This window comes from Carlito syrichta, unplaced genomic scaffold, assembly GCF_000164805.1.
Source record: "Carlito syrichta isolate Samal-C Ts95f unplaced genomic scaffold, Tarsius_syrichta-2.0.1 Scaffold301826, whole genome shotgun sequence".
Taxonomy (NCBI): Eukaryota; Metazoa; Chordata; class Mammalia; order Primates; family Tarsiidae; genus Carlito; species Carlito syrichta.
In genome coordinates this window covers 549,655-562,348 of record NW_007245922.1, presented here as the reverse complement: position 1 = coordinate 562,348, position 12,694 = coordinate 549,655, and the positions used below count along the sequence as shown (strand labels likewise).

The following is a 12,694-nucleotide window of genomic DNA, read 5'->3' as shown; positions in this document are numbered from 1 at the left end:
TTTTTAGAACTGAGACAACATGGTAATTCACATCTCAGATTATATACAAATAACAAGAGAATAAGCTTTCCTTTCAGTGCCAACTGAATTTCATATTTAAAACTAATAGAAATTAATAAACATTCAAATTTAGTTAAGATATTTATATATTTCTAAAGTGGCTCTTTAATTTTGTTTCTCAAAATTAAAATTATAATAAATTCACAAACTTCTTAACGTTTTACCTATGTTCCAGTGTGGACCTAAATCTTCTTGTATAACATTTAACAAATATAAAGAAATACAGTTTTCTTATCTGAAACCTCAGAGATGATCATTCAATAATACAATTATATGTCATTCTAGTGGTAACTATTCTTATGTAATTCAGAATAGATTTTAGTTTTGCAACATATGATGGAGAAACAATAGAATATAGTAATGAAATTATGAATCTTACCTACCTCTACCTCTTAATTATGTATTGTACCTAATGGCTATATTTGTTACCTGCATGAAGCCATGTTTGAGTACCATGATCATATTAAATGTATTAATGTTAATTTAATTTTAAACTTAAACAATCTAAATTTAATTTTCAAAAGAATTCATATATCTAATTATGTTTCTTTAATCTTTCAAGTTTTTATTCTCACCATAGGAGTTCCCTAACAACTGTCCTAATTAAAGAAGCCATAAAGAGAATATACAGAATAAAGAGCAATCAGATTTCCCCCTCAAAATTTTTAATTTATTTGTTTTCAGTCACCCTAACTAACCAAAATAGATACATTATTGTGGAACAACCATTTCTCTTTCAACTAGTGAGCATGTAATATCTGTGATGATAATTATAGATATAATATAATATATCACATCATAAATAACTATATTTTATTCTATATTTATGTATCTAAATTCTATATTTTAGTGACTTAAAGATTTATTCTACTCTTAGTCACATGAGGGATGTTAACATTAATCAGAAGGTCAGATCATAACAAACATGAAAAGCGCACTTTACTCAAACATTATACAGCATAGCAGCAGTTCAAAACCTGTTTCTAAAAAAAAAAAAAGGAAAAGAAAAATATATTTTAATACCTTACTGGATTTCAGGAAGAGCTAAAATTATACTCTCATTCATATAAAAAAAGAGAACTTTATTTGATTTTGCTCATTAGAACTCTGTTAGGCTCAAATGTATGGAACTTGGGGATATGCAGAATAATAATGACAGAATAAAGAAAAATAAGTCTTACCTATTATTAATTGTCATAAATAATTAAATGGAGTTTTTAATTTCCTGATTCAATGGCACATAACTTAAAACATGGAAATATTAATTATCTAATGCGAAATAAAAATTTATTATATTATACATAATTGAGTTTAGACAATAGCTGCTTCTAATATATATATATATATATATACACACACATATATATATATATATTTTTTTTTTTTTTTTTTTTTGAGTCAGAGTCTCACTCTGTTGCTCAGGCTGGAGTGCAGTGGCACGCTCACAGCCACTGTAGCCTCGACCTCTATGCTGATCCTCCCACCTAAGCCTTCAGAGTAGCTGGATCTACAGGCATGCACCATCATGCCTGGCTACGTTTTCTGATTTATTGTAGAGATGAGGTTTCGTCATGTTGCCCAGGCTGGTCTCGAACCCATGGACTCAGGCAATCTTCTCACCTTGGCCTCCCAAAGTGCTGGGATTATAGGCGGGAGCCACCATGCCCAGTTTACTATATATACTTTTAACTACACCTTTCATGTTTCAAGCACATTTAAACTTTATTTATTATCTTTTTTATGGTTATTAAACCGTGTTTTGAAGAAAGGAAAAACATTTGAAAATATTTAAACATGTTAATGTCTATATATAGCATTTTAACTATTTTCATATTTATTCCCTTTGTAGATATTTTGGGAGTTTCAGTGAGTTGTATATTATAGATTAAATGAAAAGTTAAATGGTCACTTTAACTTTCATATGTAAAATTAATCAGTGGTTTTATAGTTTACTTGCAATAATAAAATGAGTATGTATTCTACATGCTGTAGATAAGTTTCTCCAGTATACTTGTAGCCAACAGACACTTGAGTCCTGTCTTTTAATACTTATGCACTAGTATGGAAAGAATTAAGGCATAAAGCTTTTCTGTGTGATGCAAGTGAAATAAGTAAACTTATTTTTGGTAAGACAAAAAAAAAAAAACTACTAGTAACAAGGCTGTTCTACATACTTCACGGATTTAATGAAAAATCAAATTCGTTATTATGAAATTACATGTCTTTCATCTAGGGTGCTGTTTAAAGAGTATCTGCTATTCATTGCTTTGTTTCCTACTCAGTAATGCTGTGTAGGTTTTTCTCATACAATAAAATGCATTCAAATTTTTAATATTGGAGTCATTTTCTCTTATTTCTCATTTTTCTGTTTTCTTGACTATTGCCTTATTACAAAAGCTTTGTTGAAGTAATGAAGCAATTTACACAGGCAAAAGAAACATTTTGAGTAACTAAAAACAGTGGTTCTGTGACAAATCCAAATTAAACTTTTCTTGTAGTTCCTTATTTTAAATAATGGCTTTCATTTAGAGGTAGTAATAGAACATAGATCATTTATTTTGTAAATAATCAGCCTTTAATTTAACAAAAAAGACCATTCTTAAACTCAAGAAAATCTCAAATATAAATGACAGTTCTGGAACTTTTTAGAAGTTGATTTAAATAATCCTGGATTCTTCTATTATAACTAGTTAGAAGTTTTTCAAACTTTAGAATTGCATTTATATTATAAGAAAACTCACAAGAACATCTATCAAATGTATAAAGTCTATTGCAAATAAAGTGGATCAAAAATTGCATTTGTATAGCATCTATAAATTTATTATTCATTATATATAAAGCTAAGAAAACTTCAGAAATGTGCTTTTTGGTGAGATACTCTCAGAATAATCTAATGTTTCCAGGAATACAGCAGAAGGACATCATTTAGTACCTACTTTTTTTCTCTTTTTGTTAAATAAAATTTTATAGTAAAATAATGATCATTTTTCCCCACACAGAGTTTTCTGGTTCTCTGCTGTCTGCTGAAGAAGAAGGACTTCAAACCTATAGCTCTGCTTTTCAGTTATCTCATATAAATGAAACACTTGAACTTTTGTCTGAACCTCCAGTTCATTCAACTAAATTTGATTCCAGAAAGGAAGGCAGTGTTCCCATTTTCATCAAAGAAGTGTCAAATGCTGAAATAAGCATAGGGGATGTGGCCACACTGTCTGTCACTGCCATTGGCATCCCCAAGCCTACAATTCAGTGGTTCTTCAATGGAGTACTGTTAACCCCTTCTGCTGACTACAAATTTGTTTTTGACAGTGATGATTATAGCCTGATCATTCTCTTCACCAAATTTGAGGATGAGGGAGAATATACATGTATGGCCAGTAATGAATATGGGAAGACAACATGTAGTGCCTACCTAAAAATAAAATCCAAAGGAGAGGAACACAAAGAGACAGAAACAATGAATGAATCAGCAATGAAGAAATCTCTGAAAAAACCTGAAGATCCTTGTCCTCCTTACTTCCTTAAGGAGTTAAAGCCAGTCCACTGTGCTCAAGGGCTTCCTGCCATCTTTGAGTACATGGTGGTTGGGGAGCCTGCCCCCACTGTTTCGTGGTTCAAAGAAAACAAGCAGCTTTGTACCAATGTTTATTACACGATCATTCATAATCCTGACGGCTCTGGGACATTCATTGTCAATGACCCTCAGAGAGAAGATAGCGGCCTCTATGTCTGTAAAGCAGAGAACCTGTGGGGTGAGTCCACCTGTGCGGCAGACCTGTTTGTGCTTCTGGAAAGTGCAGACATGACTGACAGCCCTGGCCAAGTGGAGTCCATACCAGAGGCTCCTGAATATTTTCCACCGGCGCCATTAAAGGGTCCTGCAGATGAGGCCTTTGACTCTGAGCAGGAAATTGCAGTTTTTGTAAAAGATACCATTTTGAAAGCTGCTTTAATTGCAGAAGAAAATCACCCACTTTCTTATAAGCATATTGTTAAAACCAATGAACCAAGCAATCAGTTTCCTTTAGAAGCTCAGAAATTGCAATCCATTTTGGAGCAGGACATGCCCACTCTTGAAAGCACCAAGGAACTTCCTTCCATCAATGATACTATTCACATTCAGCCTACCGAGGAACCGTCTCCCAACCTTCAATTGCAAATTGTCCAGTCCCAGAAAACACTCTCCAAAGAAGATGTTCTAACACTTCAAAAACCCGTGTCACAGGTGGTTCTATCAGATACCGAAAAAGTCTTCCCAAGTGCCATGTCTATAGAACAAACTAGTCCATTGACAGCTGAGCCTCTGAGAACTCTATCAGCTGAACCTGAAGGGAGTTATCCACAGTCTTCACCAGAATCTCCAGAGCATTCATATCCAACCTCTGTGGCTGAAAAAGTACTTTTATCAAAAGAAAAGATAGTACCTGAAGCCGACAAAGAGCAAAGAGTGACTCTTCAAAAGCAAGAGGCACACAGTGCTCTCATCCTGGGTCAGAGCTTCACTGAGGGACACGTGGAAAGTCTCAAGAGTCCTGGCATTGAGATCTCTCAGGTAAATTATGAGCCCCAGGTCCCTTCTGAGCACACGTGCACAGAAGAAGCCAAAATCTTGATGGAAAGTGCAGGTCTGCTAGAAAGTGCAAGGCAAAATTTCGCAGTCAGGATGGAGGAAGACAAATCTTTACAGTTTCCACTGGCACTTGAAGAAAAGCAGGTACTTCTCAAGGAAGAGCATTCTCATATCTTGGTGATGCCCCTGGACCAAACCACTGTGGCTACAAGAGAGCCCATGGCCATAAAGGGAGTGCAGGAGGTACAGGAAAGTGACATTCTTTCTAAGGAAAGTTTGCTTTCTGGTATTCCAGAAGAGTGGCAATTAAAGCTGAAGACCCAGATCCGTAGGGCTTTGCAAGCAGCAGTGGCCAGTAAACAATCAGGTCTTTTCTCTGAGTGGTTAAGAAATATAGAAAAGGTGGAGGTCACGGCCATACACGTCACTCAAGAGCCCAGACACATCATGTGCACATACCTGATTACCTCGGTGAAGTCTCTAACAGAAGAAGTAACCATCAGTATTGAAGATGTTGATCCTCAAATGGCTAACCTGAAAACAGAGCTTAAAGATGCCTTGTGCTCTATTATATATGAGGAAATAAACATCTTAATGGCTGAGGATCCTAGAATTCATCAAGGAGCCAAAACAGGTTGGCAGGAAGAAACGGATTATTTTTCAGATTCACAGAAAGTTGAAGCAATTACTGAACCTGAAGTTGAATCTAAATATCTTATCTCAGCAGAAGAGGTCAGTTATCTCCACGTGGAGAGTCAGGTTAAAGATGCAGACACCACAGCTGTCACTGATGGGGTTGCTTCAGCTGCTATGTGTAATGAAAAACAGGATGAGATTCTGAAATCATCAGAAGGAAAAGAGAAATCCTCTGAAAGTAGTACCAAGGAGGTTGGTACAGTGAAGATACATGAAGCAGAGGGTAGCTTAATCAAAAAGGATGACCCTGTTATACAGACGCCCTTAATGGAAACCACTTCTGAGGAAGGTGACATTGTATACCTCACGACATCCATAACAAATGCTAAAGAGGTGAATTGGTATTTTGAGAGTAAACTGGTACCTTCAGATGAAAAGTTCAAGTGTTTACAAGATCAAAATACATATACACTAGTAATTGACAAAGTAAATTCCAAAGACCATCAAGGAGAGTATATCTGTGAGGCCTTGAATGACAACGGAAAAACAGCAACTTCAGCAAAACTCACTGTAGTAAAAAGAGGTTGGATTTTAAGGATTAAATGGGTTGAACTTTAACATTCACTGGATTGTAATGATATAGGTTTTATCACTGAATTTTCACTTATCTTTCACTTCTGGATGCATCTTATTTAGAGTAAGAATGAAATCACAGACATAATCATGGTTATGAACTCACCTTTTTTGTTAACTACCTTTCTTGTTGGGTAGTATGTTCTCATATATATGGCACCACTTATTTTTAAGATAAAACATATTTTTGTATGTTTCAAAATACCAATTAATATGTTTTTAAGTTTATTTTTATATGTAGATACTTGATTAATATGGAGTTTTTAAAAAGCTGTCTGAACACTCAGTCACTCTGCAATTACCAGTCTCATACCTAAATACAAAATAACCATGATTAGTTGTCCACTTGTGTCTTGTTTCTATTTATTTTTTGCTGTTGTTTCAGGTCTTCACTTTATTTAGTAGATTATGCTTTTTTTCACATTATTTTCAGTATTCCTAGTCAGCATGGTATATTTGAAGGATATACCACGTTGTTATGCATGTAACCCAACAGCATCACATTTTAATTTTTTTTCACTCTTCACCACAAAGTAATGATTGAATATGTTGAAAAATGCTTGTTGTCCTTTTTTTTGCCTTCAATGATCTTTTTCATTTTCCAGTCACTTGTCTTAAACTGCTACAATCTGTCTCACTACTTTCAACTGTTTTACTGCATTAACACCAACAACAGTTCGAAGAAAAAGAAGAATGTGGTGTGTCTGATAAGGAGGCATGTTAACGGCCTCTGCTTCCTTTTGCAGCTGCCCCAGTGATCAAGAGGAGAATCGAGCCCCTGGAAGTAGCGCTGGGCCACGTAGCCAAATTCACCTGTGAGATCCAAACTGCCCCCAACATCCGGTTCCAGTGGTTTAAAGCTGGGCGAGAAATTTATGAGAGTGACAAGTTATCTATTCGATCTTCACGTTATGTCTCCAGCCTGGAAATCCTGAGAACCCAGGTTGTTGACTGCGGCGAGTACACCTGCAAAGCTTCCAATGAATATGGCAGTGTCAGCTGTACGGCTACACTCACTGTGACAGGTAAATGCCTACATCGACGTGGATGCTGTCACTTAATTTCATATTGTCACCTATTTTGCTTTTCGTACAGGTGCGGGAAGTGCTCATTCCACCAACTGGAGAAACCAATAGTCAACATGGTAACAGTAGCTAGGGACTTCGTGGTCTATGTGGGACAAGAAATCATTATTTACAGTCATATTTCTAACAGTAGCCAAATAAAAAATCAATTTATTGTTTGAGAACAATGCTAAGTAATCAAATGAGCTTGGTTTGGTCCTTAATATAAAACCTCGAGGACAGCTTAGAGCTACTAAAAAATAAATGATGTCTCAATGTTTTTAATAATTTGGAATCAAATAACCAATTAAGAACAGAATTGCAAACTGGAAAAAGTCAGCGCTTAAGATTTAATATAAGACAAGGAGCTAGTACAGAATGGTAGAATAGAATTCTCATCCTAGACTTTTTATTAATTTAAAAGTAAGAGCAACCACACAAATAATCTGTTCTCAATTTCCTAATTGATGCATAGGATAACTTCCAAATAGTTAACACTCATCAAATGGTTGGATTCCATCATAAGCAAACAAGCAGACAAACAAACAAAAATTCTTTCTTTCTCTCTTTCTTTCTTATTTTCTTCCTCCCAAAAGAAAGTGTGAGTACTCACTGTGGTTTGAGGGTGAGGGAGGCTGTGCCTTGGTCTTCTTTTTCAATAGAATGTCAAGGGCAAATACAGCACATCTCTTAGATGTGAAAAAGACAGTATTCCCTATAGCTTCTTCTTCTCTACAATTTTTTATATGATCCCGCAAAATTCAGACCCGTGATGACCTAAACAGTGGATTTCACTCTGTAATAAAAAATGTCTCCATGCAACCAAATATATAGCACTATTCTTTTTTGTTGTTCTTATTTTGTTTGTTTTTGAGATGGTGTCTCACTACATTACCCAGGCTAGCCTCAAACTCCTGGGCTCAGGCAACTCTTCCACCTTAGCTTCCCGGGCAGCTGAAACTAATGCCTGGCTCATGGCATTATTCTTAATAACGTTTTTGGAAGTTTCTTTACTCAAATGAGGTCAAATCAGGAATGGGATTGATATCTGAGCTTCAGATAATAAGAGGAAAGGACAAAGAGGACGATTTTTAAAAAATAGAAAAGAGAGGTTCCTAAAGTCTTGCTTAAAAAGCAGAATGGAAAGGGGAAATTACTGCTATGAAATATTTTTACAAGTTTCAAAGGGCCTAGGGGATGCATTCAAAGTTAAGTCATTTAAGAGTTTCCAGACAGTTGACATGAGGGTCAGAAAGACTTTACAAAACTGCTTCAATCTTCTTATCACTTAGTATCCCTATTCTTCAGAAGAGTCTAATTCATTACTTTATCTTCCTTACATAGTCTTCTAATTTGCAGAATTAGAAAGCTGATGAATTGCTTCTCAAATAATCCAAACAATTAATCAGCTACTAAAATGGACAAGTCTTTAGCGGTGTTGCTTAATAAAGGAACATTTGTCTTTTTTTTGATAGAGACAATTAAAGTGGTGTCTTGCTCCTCTGTAAAGAACACTCTCATCCCTTCCCTTTGACAAATCTTTTGTTCTTACTAATGCACTTCCCTGTTTTAAATAATGCCTCATGTCTATCTAAAGATATAATTCATCTTTTTTTCTGTCTTGGAATATATAATTACAGCAAGAGCTTTGGTGGGGACTAAACATAATGCTGGAAAAATTTCTTTTGCAGAGGCATATCCACCAACCTTCCTCTCAAGACCTAAGCCCCTTACGACATTTGTGGGGAAAACAGCCAAGTTCCTCTGCACAGTGTCAGGGACTCCTGTGATTGAAACCATTTGGCAGAAAGATGGCTCTGCCCTGTCACCTTCACCTAACTGCAAGATTTCAGATGCAGAAAACAAACACATTTTAGAACTTTCGAATCTTACCATTCAAGACAGAGGAGTTTACTCTTGTAAGGCTTCTAACAAGTTTGGAGCAGATATCTGCCAAGCTGAGTTGATCATCATCGACAAACCACATTTCATTAAAGAATTAGAGCCTGTGCAATCTGCCATCAACAAGAAGGTCCACTTAGAGTGCCAAGTAGACGAAGACAGAAAAGTCACAGTCACGTGGAGCAAAGATGGGCAAAAACTCCCCCCGGGGAAAGATTATAAGATCTATTTTGAAGATAAGATAGCGATACTTGAGATTCCTTTGGCCAAACTGAAAGATTCAGGCACCTATGTCTGCACGACCTCAAACGAGGCTGGAAGCAGCTCCTCTTCAGCTACAGTCACTGTCAGAGGTAAGAAGCCTGTGAATGTATTTTTCACTCTCTTTTCTGAAAGGAATCCTTGGTAGAAAAACTGTTGAAAAACAATGGAGTCAGTGCACTTTGTCATTAAAATAATTTCATTCAGCAAATGTTTTGTTTTTGGAAAGTCCTGGCATTGTTTGATTACATTTTTCAGTTGTCTCCAGAATTCATTTTTGTTTCTTAATATCATGTCTGCTATTAACAAAGCTTGCTTAAAATTTCTTCTAAGAACTTCAAGTGTCTAGGCAACTCTAACTGTCTTCTTTTATAAAATTGTTCTTTGTCTAAGTATAGTTTGTTTGTTGTTTAAATCAAGAGGCTGGGAAAGTGTTTTTAAATGGTGGAAAGCGACTGAATTCAGCATCATAGCTTTTCAGCAATGTTGTGAAGAAATTTTATGTGTTGGGTCTTTTTGTTATAAATGTCTACTTCTTTGTGGCGTTTATGATTCAGGTATCTTTTCCTTTTTCTCTTTTGTTAACTTCGTTAGAGCCACCATCTTTTGTGAAGAAGGTGGATCCCTCTTACTTAATGCTCCCAGGCGAATCAGCACGCCTCCATTGCAAGCTGAAAGGCTCACCTGTGATCCAGATTACCTGGTTTAAAAATAACAAAGAACTTAGTGAAAGCAACACAGTTCGAATGTCTTTTGTCAATTCTGAGGCTATACTCGATATTACGGATGTAAAAGTTGAAGACAGTGGGAATTACTCCTGTGAAGCGGTAAATGATGTGGGCAGTGACAGCTGCAGTACTGAAATCGTTATCAAAGGTTTGTTGACTGAATTACAGTCCATTGTTTTTCTGAGAAAATATTTCCTTTTCAATTGCTTGTGACTCGTTGCTTACATGATACTTTCGTGCTTTTGTAGAACCTCCTTCTTTCATCAAAACTCTAGAGCCTGCAGACATAGTGAGAGGAACAAATGCTCTACTTCAGTGTGAAGTCGCAGGCACTGGGCCATTTGAAATTAGCTGGTTCAAAGATAAGAAGCAAATTCGAAGTAGTAAGAAATACAGGTTGTTTTCCCAGAAGTCTCTTGTGTCTCTGGAGATCTTTTCTTTTAATAGTGCAGATGTTGGTGAATACGAATGTGTTGTCGCCAATGAAGTCGGCAAGTGTGGCTGCAGCGCAACACACTTATTAAAAGGTTAGTGCTTGAAAACCTGATGTCACTTGCATAAACTGACAAAATAGCTTTCTTAACCCACAAAAGAAAAACTGATAGTTTCTTCTCTTCCTGTCCTTTAAATTTTGTTTTGTCTTGGTTGGGCCTGGGACCTGGGAGACAAAGCCAGAGTAGCTTCCACCTAGTCTTTATCCTGAGACCAGTATAACTTTTTATTTTCTGACAACAAAAAGGAATTGCATCATAAGTCATTTTTTGTCAGCTGATAAACATATATCTTCTATGTCTCTATCTCTTGCATAGAATTGTAATCATTCTTGCATTTTGTTTCTTTTTCTAACCAACACTGAAACAGAAGTATTGGACAACATACATTTAATCTCGATAAAACTCTTCAGTGAAGATGGTGTTGAAAGTGTTTGGGAATTAATAAGTTTTGTACGCTCTCTTTCTTTAACTAGAACCTCCAACCTTCGTAAAGAAAGTAGATGATTTTACTGCACTAGCTGGGCAAACTGTTACCTTGCAAGCTGCGGTCAGAGGGTCAGAACCCATTTCTGTCACATGGATGAAAGGACAAGAGGTCATTAAAGAAGATGGAAAAATCAAAATGAGCTTTGCCAGTGGTGTGGCAGTTTTGATCATCCCTGATGTTCAGATTAGCTTTGGTGACAAATACACATGCCTGGCTGAAAATGAAGCCGGAAGCCAGACATCTGTTGGAGAATTAATAGTTAAAGGTTCGTGTAGGAACGTCTTAACCCTAAATTGTTATGTTCATTGAAAGTGAAACCCTAATGCTCACCTGGGAATCCTAACTATTTAATACCATTGTAGAACCTGCCAAAATCATTGAACGAGCAGAACTCATCCAGGTGACAGCAGGAGACCCAGCCACGCTGGAGTACACAGTCGCTGGCACCCCAGAACTGAAGCCCAAGTGGTACAGAGATGGTAGACCCTTGGTTGCCAGTAAAAAGTACCGAATAAGCTTTAAAAACAATGTTGCCCAACTCAAATTTTATTCAGCTGAACTGCATGATAGTGGCCAATACACATTTGAGATTTCCAACGAAGTGGGCAGCAGCTCTTGTGAGACAACGTTCACGGTGTTAGGTTCGTATTTTTAGAAAACTACGTCACATATTCATTCGAAACCCAACAAAAAGCCAACGATAAATCCCTGAACACTTTTCTATATTGATCTTCTTTTTTCCCATTTTGTGCCATGAACAGATCGAGACATCGCTCCATTTTTTACCAAGCCTTTACGCAATGTGGATAGCATTGTTAGCGGCACCTGCAAATTGGACTGCAAAATTGCGGGCTCCCTTCCTATGAGGGTGTCCTGGTTTAAAGACGGTAAAGAAGTAACTTCTTCTGACAGATACAGAATAGCATTTGTGGAAGGCACAGCCTCTTTGGAGATCAGCAGAGTAGGATTGAATGATGCAGGGAATTTCACTTGTCGGGCTACAAATTCTGTGGGCAGCAAAGACAGCAGTGGAGCCCTGATTGTGCAAGGTTGGCTGGAGGCTATATTTCATTTCTACTGTTGCTGTTCAAATTAAGTCTCCTTCCTTTAGGTTGCACACCTTAACTCCTTGAAACTCTTTCTTATACCCCTTCTTCAGAACCACCCAGTTTTGTAACTAAACCCGGATCAAAGGATGTTCTGCCTGGCTCGGCAGTCTGCCTGAAGAGCACGTTCCAAGGGTCTACTCCCTTCACAATCAGATGGTTTAAGGGCAACAAAGAGCTGGTTTCTGGTGGAAGCTGCTATATTACCAAAGAAGCTTTAGAGAGTTCTCTGGAGCTGTATGCAGTAAAAACCTCTGATTCAGGCACATATACATGTAAAGTCAGCAACGTCGCTGGAGCCGTGGAGTGCAGTGCAAACTTGTTTGTCAAAGGTTTGCATTGTTTTCTTAACATCTTTCTGCTACCCTTGTTACACATTCTTTTCTTTCTCATGTTTCTTAATGACTTCCTTCCTTCCACAGAACCTGCCACATTTGTTGAAAAGTTAGAGCCATCACAGCTGTTAAAAAAGGGAGACGCCACCCAGCTAGCCTGCAAAGTAACTGGTACCCCTCCCATTAAAATAACATGGTTTGCAAATGATAGAGAAATTAAGGAGAGCAGCAAGCACAAAATGTCTTTTGTGGAGTCCACTGCAGTTCTAAGACTTACAGATATCGCCATTGAAGACAGTGGTGAATATATGTGTGAGGCACAAAATGAGGCTGGAAGTGACCACTGCAGTAGCATTGTAATAGTCAAAGGTGTGTGTGCCCTTTGCTCCTTGTGTTACCAAGCTGTGACCCGTAGCAC

At 37.1% G+C, this 12,694-nt stretch overlaps 1 protein-coding gene across 6 annotated transcripts in view; it reads left to right on the top strand.

Annotated features, from left to right (window-relative positions):
• Positions 1-12,694, top strand: part of TTN (titin) — a 275,101-nt gene that overhangs the window by 63,474 nt on the left and 198,933 nt on the right. For 3 of the 6 annotated variants that reach the window (XM_021711039.1, XM_021711037.1, XM_021711038.1), the window contains 2 exons: positions 3,060-5,849; positions 6,646-6,924. In XM_021711039.1, the coding sequence (XP_021566714.1) occupies positions 3,060-5,849; positions 6,646-6,924 (3,069 nt within the window). Of the gene's footprint in view, positions 1-3,059; positions 5,850-6,645; positions 6,925-8,654; positions 9,219-9,720; positions 10,003-10,102; positions 10,382-10,821; positions 11,101-11,197; positions 11,477-11,596; positions 11,885-11,994; positions 12,274-12,363; positions 12,646-12,694 lie in introns of all 6 variants that reach the window. The other 3 variants (XM_021711034.1, XM_008055342.2, XM_021711036.1) reach the window with 2 other exon arrangements.